The 15,705-nt window shown below is 31.4% G+C and overlaps 1 protein-coding gene across 1 annotated transcript in view; it reads right to left on the bottom strand.

Moving 5' to 3' along the window:
- Positions 1 to 15,705, bottom strand: part of LOC107449561 (uncharacterized) — a 147,422-nt gene that overhangs the window by 18,676 nt on the left and 113,041 nt on the right. The window contains exons 5-9 of the mRNA XM_087162975.1: positions 15,319 to 15,490; positions 11,814 to 12,000; positions 8,130 to 8,276; positions 5,057 to 5,188; positions 1,411 to 1,587 (exon numbers count right to left, since the gene is read on the bottom strand). Coding sequence (XP_087019101.1) covers positions 1,411 to 1,587; positions 5,057 to 5,188; positions 8,130 to 8,276; positions 11,814 to 12,000; positions 15,319 to 15,490 — 815 coding nt within the window. The remainder of the gene's footprint in view (positions 1 to 1,410; positions 1,588 to 5,056; positions 5,189 to 8,129; positions 8,277 to 11,813; positions 12,001 to 15,318; positions 15,491 to 15,705) is intronic.

The raw sequence follows: 15,705 nt of genomic DNA, 5'->3' as shown, positions 1-15,705 counted from the left end.
GAGGTTGCTCTAGTCTATAGTTTCTTACTCTTTTTTAGACCATTCCACTTTTATATTCATTAAGGAAACTGTAAAAATATATATAAGTTTGAAATCTATGGTAAATTTCATTACAATGTTAAAATATTCCATAACTATTTTTATAAATTTGCATATTTAAAATTTTTTTTTCTTCTAATATCCCATAGCAGACCATGAAAAAATAATGATTTTTACAATTATTATTCTATACAATATTTCACTTTATTTTATAACCAGCTTTGAACAGCCGAACCATTTCTGAGTTTATGACTATCGATTGTTCAACTATGTGCTATGCGGCCTTTTTTTATAACCGTCGACGAACAGCCGACCCAATTTCTTGTTTACAACTACTAATGTTCAACTCCGCAGTTTCTTAATTTTGAACCAATCCAGAAGACAAGGAAACTCCTGGATCAGTACCCCCAGAGCCATTGATTGTTATGGGAACATGGAGGACTTTGCGCCTCGAAAGATTTAACGTGAATGAGTTTTCCATTTGGAGGAAGAAATTTCCTTCTTGGAGTTCAAAATTTATCATCCATTAAATGCCCATTTCAGTTTTAGTATTTTTCATATCTAAGAGCTACACTTTTAGTTGTTTTCTAATGAATGATTATGCTATTGATAGCTAAGGTTCTCTAGCTATCTATAAATTTACTTATTAACCTGGAAAATATTTTAAAAAAAAATCAGTTTTCAGTAAAATAATGCAAGCAGTGAAAATGTATTTATATTATACTATCATTTAGAAAAATATTTTAAATAAGTAAATACACCATAATTTTTTTTTCAATTTGCAAAAGTTGTAAAAATTTAGCAAAAACGAGCATTATTTAATATATCCACCAGGAAACTGTAATAACAGACTGGCTAAAGTTTCAAAGTCAGCTTTGCCGAGATGACAGTTTAAAAACTGGGAAGATAAAAAGGAATATTTTCGATTCAACTATTTTTCAAATCTTTTTGCAGTTTTTTATAGTAATAATACAGTAGATTCCTATTTTTAGTCCCTCACTTGACAGTGAGCATTCACTCTAAGTGTTCTCAGATATCACAAGTAATAAGAAGTTTTCCACTTCAACGGATGCATTTCCTAAGTTAAGTGATGAGACTCATGAAATTGTTTTTCAACATTTAAAAAAAGAAATGTATGAAGCAGCATCAAAAGCTGTTCTCTCTTTCCACACAAAAAGGAATCATTTAAAGGAGTCCCCTTTTTCATGAAAATTTTACAGACTCCCAATAAATTTTAGTGGAGTGAAACTCAAAATCAATGCATAGAATTAGATGCGTATTTGTGAACTCTAATGATGATATTCAATATTTGTCAGAATCAATATTTGATAATCAATATTTGTCAGAAATTTTTTTAAAAGAAAGACGTACCGGTCACATAGAGATGTCCCTCGTGGCCCACCACAGCTGGACTCGTCATGGCGACGGGCATCTCGTGCACCACGTCCCACGTGTTATTGTAGGGATTGAATTTTTCGACAGAAGACAGTCTGTGCCCGCCGTCCCATCCTCCAATGGCATAGATAAAACCATCTAACACAGCCAAACCTGGAAACAAAAATTTATTCATATAGGTATGAAATAGATTTCTAAGAAATACATTAAAATTGTTGCCAGTAGAAACCCACTATAGTGAGCTATCTGCGAATTCGGTAACAAGTCTACTATAAACGACAGTTCACACTATCAAAATGTGTGGAAAATTTTGTTTTTAGTACAATAGCATTACTGGAAGTGGTGATCTCGATAGCACAGAATTTGTTTATAAGCTGTATAAATACAGTCCCTGAACAAACTATATAATATTCAGCCTTTTCTTTCGTTTAGGGCTCAATACGTGACCTGAATCAATTTTCTTCCTTATGCGTCGGATGCTAGCTTCAGAAACCTTCAATCTTTGGGATATTTTGCATTCACGAGGGCCCTTACTTCCAATTTTTACTGGGTGAAAGATTGCCTGACTATTTATACACTGCAAGCAAAATAAAAAAAAAGATGAGTGTGAAACAAATAAACATAGCGCATAAAGTCACAGAAACAAGTCCCCAACTGACCCACAGGAGAATGCAACTCTGATGTATCAATGGGTTAACATTGCAATGCAATACAAATAGGAAGTGCATAAAGAATCTCTTGAATAAAAACCCATTACATGTGTGTTTAAATATAAAAGAGTGCAAATCATGTGTCATTATTGAAACACTACAGGGCGTCTCATCATTTGGTCACGGATTGTAGATAATATATAAAATATTAAAAAGAAAAATAAGGAGTTAATTTTTATATTTTATAAAAAAAAACGAGTGATTTCCATTTGACCACAATTCAGTTTTAAATGGAATTCACCCATTTTTAATGACAGCAATGAGTAAAGAATCCAACATTTTCCAGTCAGGATTACATATCAGGATATGTAAATCCTGGAGATGCTGATTCCATATAAAAGCTGCCAAACTTCTTCCTCAATAGAGGGTGAAAGAAGAAATATGGATCACCCTAGTTTAAAAACAAAGAACATAGAAGAATGAGATTTGAAAGAGCTCATTTGTAATCGCAAGTTCTGCAAATATGGAGAAATGAAACAAAAAAACAAATTGAATTCACTCTAAACAAGCTTCACAATAAATACATAAAATAACAAGTGTTAAATGGGAGTTCAGCAAGAACAACAACTGAGCATTGATTACATCCCAGATTCATTATAACGAGGTTAAAACCCTACGTAAAATATTTTCCACAAAGAATTTCATAATGGGACATACACATAGCAAAATAGCGGACACCAAAAACAAAACAAACTGGAAATTAGGAGAATAAAAGTCCAAAACACAAAGGTAACAATTTGAGTGTCAAAAGACTGAAATCTTTTGCTTCTTTCCATTTTTACTTTAACTAAGATATGTAGAAAATACATGAAGTTCAAGGATTTATTTAAAAAATTTTATTTTTTCTGACGCAAAAAACTTGCTATAATTTAGTTTTAAAGATGAGCTTTCTTGTATTTGATTACATATTGACACTATTAGAAAACCTAATCTACAACGAGAGCTCGATATAACGAAAACATCACGTCACGAAAAGTCGGCCGTCTAAACGAGTTACCGAGCAGACGTCAAAATTTTAAGAATGAAGATGCAAAAATTGCAAGTTCAATAGAATTCGGTTGCAATAAAATGCATTTTATGTTGTTGAAGAAAAAATATTTCTGAGCTGTTTAAATGATCAAACTTACATGAAAAAGGAAATTTTTTTTAATTCTTATTCGGTGCAGTCCATCTACCACTACAAAAAAAAAAAAAAAATTCCAATTCACTAGTACATGAGACACGTTAACTCGATTCAATGTCGGAGTACCATTTCATAGATGAAGGTTGACATTGTCGATAATTACTCTCCCCGCATCTAATAAACAATACAGACGAGTGGAAAATGAACTCCAATTTGAATGAAGCTTGCATAAGTGGGCAACCTATTTTCCTCCTAACAAAGTTTTTTTGCTCTTTTTTAAAAATCTTGATTCAAATGGATGTGCCTTTTGCTGATGACTAGGGTCTTGATTCCCCTTCATCACATTCAGTGTTATGGATGACATCAGCGTTATCATTTTGGGTTTAGGACTACTGATGCTCGTCATTTTGAACCCAATCCAGAAGACAAGGGAACTCCTGGATCAAGTATTGGGAGAATGTTTGCTTTCGTGGAGGACTTTCTCATATTCTCATATTTCTCAATTTCATAAAGAGTACATAGTTTACAATCAGAATATAATGAGCACAAGTCAAACCAAGAGTTGTATTGTACAAAAGGTATACAGAATACTTTAATTTTATTTTAATACAGTTTTATTAGCAGTATCAGAAAAAATATCCTTATACACTAATAACAGTGAATATTTTCAAGAGCCTTTTGCAAAATAAAGACTTCACTCATAGTTTTTCAGAAGAAAATACATTATCAATCATTTATTACTATAAAGTAAATAATTAATTACCTTTGAAAAGAGTTGGCAATTTATAGTTTAAAAGTCTTCTGAAAGAAAAACTAACTCAATGTTTCATAATTTTTGTGAATTTTTATTTATCCAAGAGCTAAGACACTAAAATATCCAAAAAATTAAATGTTTCATTTCTTTTACAGATGATTGTTTGAAGAAATACTTTAGAAAATTTTTTTTTTTCCAATGCTTAGTTTTACTTTTAAAACAGCTATAATTTTTTTTCTCCCATTTGTTTATTCATTAGAGCAGTCTTAGTTTGAACGTTATGACTTTTGCTAAAAACAATATTCATATCTTTTTTTCTTTCATTTTTATAGAAGAACTGAAGCAGGTTCAGGCTATTTCACCATTTAAAAATTTCGTACTTGCAAACTTTGAATGTATATAACTAAATGGAAAAATAACAGGAAAGTTCTAATAATTTTTGTAAAATTAACTCTTGGTATAATTCAAACAAATAAAAATTTTTTTGGAACGTGACATATTTTGTTACATCAGTAACACCCAGTTTTTTAAACTGAAGAAAATTAGAAATATTGGAATAGTTTGATTTAACTGAGTTATGTGCTTTTTAGGTTCTTCTATTTATGCTTTAAATCAAGGTTAAGATTGCCTTTAAGATTCCACTGTATGTCAAATAATATATTAGAATAAATTACTATTATTACATTAAACATTTTAAATTATTGAAAAGTATAAGGATTTTTTTAAAAATAAAAATTGTCATAGTTAAATAGTCTCACAGTCAAAAAAATTATAAATAGAATTTAACTTATCATTTTAAAAAATATTTTAATATGCAGTATAATGACCCATAGTGCTGCACCCAGCCAATCATGCTTACTTATCATTTAAGAGCAAGAATTCAGAGCAGAGGATAATATTTTGTAATGACATGTTCTTAATCCTTATTGTGCTCCAGAAGTATTTCAAGTAATCTTCCCACCCGATTCAATTATAATGAAATGCAAATGTAGCAACAACAAAAAGTGTGTGAAATGAAGTCATAAAGTAAAATACCTAATTCGGATCTCTCGACAGTCATGGATGCCATTTCGTGCCATTGATCGAATATAGGATCATATTTCCATAAAGATTTACTCGCTTGACCATCTGGATATTCTCCACCAGCAACATACAGAATATTTTGACCTATTATATCATGGAACATTTCAGTAAAAGATTCGGTACAGAAAGCTATGCAATAAATAGAATCCTCTGAGAGTAACTAGTAATGAGTTCTTGAAACCTGCATTCGTATTTAGACTCATCATTTATTTCATATTTTGATTGCATACATATGAAATTATTTGAAATAAAATGCCAATGCAGACTTTTTAAAAAATATAATTCTCTTAATAACTATATGTATCTAAAACAAATGATGAAAAATTTCATTATTATTTCCTGGTGTACTTTTTCAGAGCGAAATAAAATTATTATATTGTTTAATAAGAAAATATGTTTCAACATTTATAGCACTTCTCTTTTAACTTTCATTTTTAACAAAAACCATCATTTAATTTATGTGTAGAGATCAAAAACAATTTATGAATCAAATTAAATACAGCTCCACTCAACTGTTGGACATAAAACCTTATTTAAGATTATTAATGATAAAACAATGAAAATACACATTTCATTCTTCTTATTACATAATTACAAAAGAAAATAGTTTTTCATGTTAATGTGTTTACAAATGTTTTTATATACTTTTTTTATAAGGTTGATCGTTTAGGGTTCCACAGATGAAAAAAATTGGGAACCACAGCAGGGTTGTCACTCAAACCAGGAAAGAAAGTATTTTTTTTTCTGTACATATTTATTATACACAATATATTAAGAGGAAACAATTACTCTTGTGTGAGCTACAGTGGGCTAACTATACTAGTTTTAATGGATGAAAGTAGCTAAACATACTTAATAATGTTATAGCAAATGAAATAGTTTAGTATAACTGAAATAACATCCTTAAATATCCCATAGATTATGCTTCGAGAAGTCACCCTTTCTAAAAAGACAAAAATGAGTAAAAAAATTCCCAGTCTGTAAAGAAAAAAAAAAACAAAAATCAGAATTTTTTGTTATTTTAGTTGATTTTTAAATTCCGAGTATTTTCCAGGTTTTCTCTGTGGAGTGGCAACCCTGGTAAACATTGTATGGAACGTCGTGAAAACCATGTTTTTTTATGTGTAATTCATGATGAGAATCAACATAGCAAAAAAAAAAAAAAAAAATGAAATGCTCTTTACAAGCACTCCCTGTGGCAGAATGGCGATGACAAAGTCACAGAAAGATTTTTTGTTTGGGAAGAAAAAAATTTGGATTTCGTTTCTGCAGAAATTTACACGTGAAATTTGAATTGCCCATTTAAATAATAACTTTTGTCACGTTCAATTTACGCCGATAGTATCGTAAATCCATGTAGTGTTTGCATTGTATTTTCTACAGCTATTGATTTTCACATGATTTTTAACTATCCCGATATATTCCAGACGATATGGGAAATTCAAAACATGCATTCGTGTAGTTGCTTTTTAAGGCAATAATTCTATCGTTTTCCTTGGCAATTACTGCATTAGATTTCCGTATAGTTTTTAAAATTATCCGATATTATTTATTACAACAATCAAATCTTGAGCACGCATTTGAGTAACCCCTTCTGAAGATTCCAATTTGTGTGATTTCCTCATCAATCTTTTTTCGGTAATTACTGCTGCGAATTGTATGATTTTAAATTATTTTTTTAATGTGATGCCGATCAACAAAATGCGATGAAGGAAGTGCGTTTCTCTCCCTAACAAAAGGAAAGAAAATCGCCCATAGTATTAAAATAAAAATTATTATGTTTTTTTTTTTTGTAAACAGCGCTTTTGTTACCTTAAATTAGTAACATACATCTTTGTTATCATTGAAAGTACCTTGCAGAAAGATATTAGTATTCGAGGGTTTTATGGCAGAAAGCCCGTAAAATTTATGCCACAGGGTAAACACTTAACTCACTGGTTTCAGGGATCTAAAAATCCCTACCTCCCTCAGACTGCCAAAATGCCCGAGAATTTGTTTGCTAACTTTCCTTTCCCTCTTTCTCTGCAAGCTATGATAGTCAACTCACCTAAGGAGTTGAAACTGAAAACTTTTCAGGGAATTAAGAGGGTGGGTTGTATTGAAAAAAATCGTTGCTCTCTGGTTTAAAAATTATGGAGAAATCAATAGCAATAACAGCCCAAAATTGCATAAAATTATTTTCTTAAAAAGTAAATACTGAAATGCGCAATTTGAATTTTTCATATTGTTTCAAATATATTGGGATATTTAAAAATATTGTTGCAAAATTAATAACTGCCGTAAATACAATTGAAACATCCCATCGATTTACGACACTATCGGCGAAAATCAAGCACATCTAAATATGATTATATAAATGTATGATTCAAATATTAGGTTGTAAATTTTTGTAGAAAAGAAAAGTATTTTTTTTTTTTTTACTTTTCAAAAGAAAAATCCTAATGCATGAACTGTGTAATGTTCTGCGAAAATGTCGCCCTGTCTCTGCGATTCTGCTACGGGGATGCTAATAAGAGAGAAAATTTGAAAGTTACTTAAAAGATTTACATTTTAGTTTAAAATTTCTATTAAAGTATTCAGAGTGTGCAACTGCACATGAAAATGTATATTAGACATCTTACAAAGGACTTATTCTGTATGTCTACACTAACCTCCTTCCGCACTACAAATTTTTCATATTAACAAATTAGATTATGCTCGTTGAAAAGCATAATCTAATAAAAGTAATCATTTGTAATGACATCATTATTTCCTTTCATAGTGTCATTACAAAGTTTTTTAAAGCATTAAAAAGTATACATTTATTTCTTAAACAAAATATTTACTAGGCACTAACAACAAAAAACCGTAGCAACTGTAGTTAGAATCTTTAAAATGCTGTTTAAATAACAATGTAAAATTGTTTAAATTATACTGTAACATTTTCTAGCATAAGAGGAAAGAGCTTTTTAACAGATAACTTATAAATATTTTAAACTCAACAAATAACAATGTTCCAAATTAGAATAGCCTAAGAGGTATTTACCAGTGACGACTACACCATGCTTGCTGATAGCAAAAGGTAAACACGCTAGAGTCAACCACTTGTCATTCACTGGATCAAAACACTCTACACTGCGGAGGACAACTTTGTCATCTTCCCCTCCCACTGCAACAACCACTTCAGCAACTCCTGCAAGAGATATACAACTTTTGAGCAATACCATAAAAATGTATGAGTCAACACCAAAAATGGTGGCAACTACTTTATAGCCAACTGAAACACGTAACTTCTTTATACTTGGTTTTTCGCTACACCAAGGAGAGTTTCTGAAACACCAAAATTGTTCTATTAAATTACTTGGTTCCACCATTTTGGTATTCAACAACACTAAAATTTAAAATATCAATAAGATAGGATACACGTAAGAGTCAGTAATTTTACGATACAATATAAAGTAAGAATCAATCATTTAGGTTGCATCTGTACACTAATTCCTACAATAAAATATGTTTGTAAATCAAACGTACACACATCACAGACAGGACATTAATATGAACTCAAACTAGCCTTTATAAAACAGAAGTGAATAAAAATTAAATATTATAAAACAATTTAACAACAAATGTTCTAGTGATAAACAACCTACTGTTGTCATTTGATGGTTTTTCCAAGCATACGTCAAAATTGGCAAAAAAAAATTCATGCTTGTAATATTGAACTGGGATTCAAATATTACATCATTGACAGGATTTAAACTTGGATCACATCATTGGAAGGCAAGCACTCTATCCCCTGAACACCTCCTAAATTAGTATTGTTTAAATTTTCATACTTGATATTTATTCAGGTCTTTGTTTAAAAATTTTCAGACAGAATTAAACAGAATTTTCAAAATGTTTGGTCAAACAAATGAATACATTTTGGGCATTCTTGAGATAATTAAATTAAAAACACAAACGATATTAGATCTATCAATATTACAATTAATTGCTACAAAATTTAAAATGATCAGAAACAGTTTTGAAATTTTGCAGAATTGTAAGAATAGTGCCCTGAATGAAATATTTTAAAGCAATAAAGAGTGATGGTCTTGCAGGAGTTCTGCTTACTTTCTGTCTAAGATAGGTACTCTGACCGCCACTAAGTCTGCGACAGTCTGGTGCTATGGAAACAAGAAGAGGGCATTTTAGGAAGGAGGTCTCTTCTCTCGCCGAAACCAGTCCTAAAGAGGGATCCCGCACCCCTACTTGAAATTATCATACCTCGTTACCATAGTCACCGCCACAGTTCCAGACGAATGTCTGGCAGAGTACCTATCTAAGACAAACAGTAAATGTCTTAACTAAAATAAAATATCATAAATGGAATAAATGCAAGTGAAAAAAATTTAGCCTATAAAATGTGACATTAATAAAATTTCCAACAAAAGCAATAACGTTTTTCTGCCGGATGAATAGTTTAGAACATTTTGAAAAACATATGTAGAAGACTGACCTTTATTTTTATGGCTAATAATGCTGTTTTTTTATTTTATTATATATTTTTTTTTAAATTTTTCAGTCAGCCACTAATAACAAAATATTTTTTTTAAACATAATTTTGTTCATAAACTTGTAGAACAATGCATTAGTATTTATTTAAAGGATGCATAAATTTAAATTGCCCAAAATCTCTTTAGTTCAGATAGTGAATAAGGCTGGAAAAAAAATTCCTTGATTTCCCCCTGAATTTCCTAACTAATTTTATCATTTGTAACAGATAGCACACATTTTCAACACTTTTAATTCTTATCCAAGATAAATATTCTTTAACATGATTAAACTCAGCTAACATGTTGCATGAGTAAATTCAATTCATAAGTGTTAAAAAGGCGTTTGAATGACACAGTTTTAATCAGTATAGCTTACTCTTGAATATTATACAGAGGTTAAACAATTTCAAACAACAAAAGGTTAAAACTAAATTCAAGTAAAAATAATACATTCTAAAAAATGAAATGAAAACTATGAAATTGAATAAAGAATAAATCAAACTTGTTCTTCATTCCTAACTCATTGTTGTAAATGGTATTCACTTCATTATTCAATACGTATTTAAATTCCCAAACAAATAATGGGTTGAGCAAATACGTCTATAAATGACAAATATTCTATTGTAAGAGAGCTCTCTTTGAAAATAAAAAAAAACTCGAAGAACTTAATGTCAGCTATGGTATTTATTAATATACAATTATTTATAGTAATTAAAAAAAATCATTAATATGGTACAAGATAGTGTAAAAAAACCCATAAATATAAACTGCTCACAAAAAAAAAATATTAACAAGAGATTAATATTATGCTTTAGGTAAAAGAATCTTTTACTTTAATACTCAAAATTAAAGTAATTCATTCATCAAAACGATAATTATTCTACAGGGTGTTTATAAAGTCCTGGACCCGTTTTGATGTTTAATAACTCATTAAATAATAAAGATAGATTAAAATTAATAACATAAATAGTCAGATAGACTCAAAAAGTTTCATGATCCTTGTCAATGAACTTCCACGTGTGCCCTCTTCGTCGCACGGAGAATATCAAGTCGATAGTCAATTTCACGCCAGGTAGCGGCAAGCATGTCTCATCAGTCGTATACTTAGACATGTTGGAAAACTTCGTATTTCCACAACTAGAAGAGCTTCAGCTATATGTCTTTTTGAAACAAGATGGTGCACCACCTTATTGGGGTATTATCGTTCGTAGTTCTTTGAATGACCATTTTCCATGAAGATGGATTGGGCGAGGAGGTCCAATTCCTTGGCCACCCAGATCACCTGATATAACGCCACTGGACTTTTTTCTTTGGGGATTTATAAAGGACAATGTTATAAAGAACAGGAGGATTGTGCCGAACATTGATGACCTAAAAGCCCGAATTACAAACGCAATAGCCTCTGTGGTTGCCGACATGCTTGCCGCTACCTGGCGTGAAATTGACTATCGACTTGATATTCTCCGTGCAATGAAAGGGGCACACGTGGAAGTTCATTGACAAGGGTTATGAAACTTTATGAGTCTATCTAACCATGTATGTTATTAATTTTAATCTATCTTTATTATTTTATGAGTTATTAAACATCAAAATAGGTTCGGGACTTTATAAACACCCTGTATATATCTAATATTTAATAATCATGTGTCCTATAACTACTGTATATTTTTGATGTTGTTGTAGATCGTTTACGTCGCACTAGAGCTACACGATGGGCTATTGGCGAGGGTGTGTGAAACATCCCTGAGGACGATCCGAAGACGCGCCAACGAAATGTTGATCGTCGACATAGGGGATGGCATTCCTGCTTTGGTAGCCCCACAACCTGCTTGCGAAGTCGAGCACTTTACGGTAGAACAGTTTAACGATGACCCATACCACATACGCTTGGTCCCTTCGTAGATTGATTCAAGTGATCAACCCCCACACACTGACAGCAGCCAGTGACGCTTGACTTCGGTGTTTTGCTGGGATCTTAGATCTGGATTCTTAGAGATCAATCCACTGCGGGACGAATTTTAGTAAAATTGCAATAATTTTATCATTATCACAATTTCAAAAATCAAAAAAAAAAAAAAAGAACTTTATAAAGTGATAAAATTATTGCAATTTCGAATATTTTAGAAATTGCAATAATTTTATCATTTTGTGAAGTTCCTTTTATTGAAATTTCTGAGAAAGAAGCAGGCACATACCGAAAGCTCTCCGAGGTCTGAACCTCACAGATGTTGTCTGGTGTCTGCGGTCCGGAAGCAAGTTGTACAACTTGGCCTCCTCAAGAAGTTTTTGGCAGTGGGTAGACGTGGCTACTGCTGGGACTGTTGCCACACAATCGTGCAAATAATAAGGACTCATCAAAGGCAAACGGACTTCTTCTAAAACCTAGAAAAAATTCAAATTCTTAGCATCTCTTCACTTTATAGCTTTTATTCAGTCTTCTATTTACCTTTCATGTTTTTTAATGGAAAACCATTATGACATCCCCCCTTTAACTTACTGATTGTGATGACCTTTTGTTTCATAATGACGCCCAGTGGATGAATGGTAGCGCTTCGCACTGTCTTGCCACGGGTCCTCGGTTCGATCTTTGGGCCGGGCAAGGCTGACTCGGCCTTTCGTCGCTTCGGTGGGTCGATAAAATGAGAACCGAGCATACTCGGGAACTAAACACTGGGGGATCCGCATTGGGTTGACCACCCAACTGGAACATCTGCTCTTGCAACCCAGAGACCAAAGGTCAAGAAAACTGAGATGGGTACAGTAGGTGTTGGCCCTCTATGGGCTGTCTCGCCACTGACTGTAGTTTGTTTCATAATAGTATTCTTGTTTTGACACCATGCTTTTTCTGGAAAATATGGTTATATTACATATAAAAAAAACTTTAACATTACAGCCTTGAAACAGGTGATAGTAAAGTAAGAGATAAGAAAAAAAGGAGATTTTTTTTTCTGATGATCTTATAGTGTATATATCTATTACTACAAAAATAAAATTCCAATTCCCTAGTATAGTATATAAGGCATGTTAACTTGATTCTGTGGGAGGTACCTTTTCATAGATGAAGGTTGATATTGTCGTTAACTACTCTTGGTGACCCGGACGTGATGTTAGCATGCCTACCTTGACCAAAACTCCCACTTCAATCTGAACACGCCTACCTTGACAGAAAACTCTGACTTCAATTTGAACATGCGTACTTTGATGGATTGTTCACTTGAAAAGTTGACTTGCTCCCTGTGACTGCAACATTATCCATCTCCTCACACTGTTGCTACTCAGTCTCGCTCACACATAACGTATAACATATTCACTCGACTGCTAAAGGCAACACAGGAGTGACCAAAAACTTAATACAGCTCTCCCGGCTTCTCACAAAACAGCACTGAATCAACTAGTGGTATCTGTTCAACAAATTCTACCACAGATAAAATTCTGGTGGGGGAGTACTATAGTGTATATATATTTGCCACTACAAAAATACAATTCCAATTCCCTAGTACATAAGACATGTTAACTTGATTCTATGTTGGAGTACCTTTTCATAAATGAATGTTAACATTGTCAATGAAAACTCTCCCCACAATCTCTTGAATTTTTTCCTCATTGAAATTACAATTTTTCAAGGACAACAAATGGATAATAAAGTTAGAGTAAAAGAAATAAAAATGATATTTTTCCCCCTCTTCATTTTGCTTTTCCATCCTTTTTTTCTATCTCATTATTATTCAGTCTCTTATTAATTTTAAATATTTTCAAACCACTCTTTTCTTTTTCTCTTTAATTTATTATTAGCTGTGCTTCTAATTTTTATTATTATCTTATTTTTTATTCTGACAAGTCAATATGGTAATAAGCAAAAACCAAGAATTTTTTAATCAAATAATTAAAAGAAATTTTTAAAATCATGATTAAGTAAGAGTTTAACAACAAAATATTTTTTCTGCTCCTCTCTTAAATTTTTTGAAACTTTGCATTTTTAATCATTTTTTTCTTCAATAATTTTTATTGATTATTATAGTAGTTTTTTTTCAATTATTGCTATTTAAAAAAAGTAAGAACAAATTCTTAAAACTTTTATTTTAAATTTTTTTTATTCTGGTTGAAAAAAAATGTTTTTTTAGCTCTTGTCTTATCTTTTTTTCCCATTTACTAAATTTAGTCTTTATTGTTATTATTTTTAAAAGAAATATGAGTAAATTACAGAAAAGTAAGTACTATAGATAATTGAAATTTCTGATGCTCAAGTATTTGAAATTTGTTTATCTCCTCACACTTGAAATACATGAAATTTTACTATAATTATAATTCCATTCACTTTAATTTAATAAGTTAAATACAGAGTGGTCATAATTAAAGTGGAAGCATTTAAAGCTCGGTAACTCAATAAATTCTCACGAGATACTAAAGGAATCGGATTTTTAAAAAAAATTATTTCAGTTTATCACCAACAGAGATCAAAAGGCAAGTTCAGAAAATGAGCATTTTACACACCATTTAATATCGCAGAAGTATTCACAGTTGTATTTTGAACTTACATTTAATAAAATGCTTTCTCGTAAGCCGTAAGGTGTATATAGACAATTTGTAGTTAGACATTTTTAAGTGATAGTATGCAACTCACTTCTAATGAATCACTTTTTTCCACCCGAAATAGGACAGACATCAAATAACCTGGTTTTTATGCAAGAAACTGCTTATAGCATGTTACTCCTAAGCGTGTTGCACGATTGCTATTTATAAATTGTAAGTTTAAAAGGTAATTGCGAATTTGAAAGAAATGCTAATACTAAAATGAGTGCTTTCTGTATTTGCTACACAACTTTAGACTGTTGACTGGACATGATTTTCACCATACATGCCAACATTGGAGAAATAAAATAACGGAGATTTTACCAGCAAAATTTTTAGGCTGCAAGTAAAGTTTTATAACATCACGCATAATCATGTAAATCAAAAAGAGAAATTCAAAATTGGAAATAATTACATTTAGCGAAGTAAAAAATATGTATATAAATCTTAACCCAAAGAAAAAAATTTTAAGCCATTATTTATAATTTCTTTAACAATAAACGCTCAATATACCACAGTACTGGCAATAGCACAATCTGTTGAGGAATAAGTCAAGTATTTTTGCCATCAGCAGATATTTGATGGTCAAAAAAATTTTTTTTGTTAAAATTTCTTTAACAAATACGAAGAAATTTGAGAATATACAGGTAAACAGGAGATAGTTGTAAGAAACAGGAGACTTGGCAGGTATGCTTTCTCCAGGGACACCATATTGGCATGGTTCTAACTCTGTCCTTTACAGACAAGCTGTTTAGTGCTTTCTTTCTTAAACTGTTCTCCTAACAACTTTCATAACAAGGCTAATTTTAATTGGGCTGCCAGAGGACCCATATGGCTTCTGTCCTGAAGTAGGATAAATTTTTCTTTTATATCGGTTGCTACTGTATTATTTTACACCAAAAACAGGGGTCTGTTCAGGGCAAATTTACTACCGTTCAGCAGTACCTTCAGTAATTCAACTTTAAGTAAAAACGGCAGTTTCACAAAATACTTTTTCCTAAAATTTTTTTTTTTAAATATCCCGTATGAAATGATGATCCATATTTTTGTGTTCATTTTTTAATATAATTTTTAATTTTCACAAAATAGGTACCTCTCAAAAAATGATGGTGATCAAAAATAAAAATATACCAAATGGAAGTCTTCACTTCTGTTGACTGAATCATGATTCAGCCATATGAGAACAGCATCGAATACAGTCTCTTCCTTTTCTACATTCAGCAGGTCACTGGATATGAGTTCAATGAACTTGCTTTGTGACAATGAGAGGAGCTCATCACTGGACATCACATCACTAAACCTGCTGCAAAATAAATGCAAATAAACTTCTTTTCCTTCAATTTATCATTTTAAGACACATTATTGTTATTCATTTCATTAAATTTGTTAAAAACATATCTTTTTAGTAAATGTCTGTCCTTTCACACCCACTTAATGTATTTAAAATGTTTAAAGTCTTCTTCTGTGAACATAATTTTCAAATTTTCCGCTATAATACAGTGAACGGTTTTCCTCAAC

Source organism: Parasteatoda tepidariorum, chromosome 5, assembly GCF_982258835.1.
Source record: "Parasteatoda tepidariorum strain Cologne lab strain chromosome 5, Ptep-v5.0, whole genome shotgun sequence".
NCBI lineage: Eukaryota > Metazoa > Arthropoda > Arachnida > Araneae > Theridiidae > Parasteatoda > Parasteatoda tepidariorum.
The sequence above is the reverse complement of the archived record's forward strand: the minus strand, read 5'-3'. Positions and strand labels throughout refer to the sequence as shown.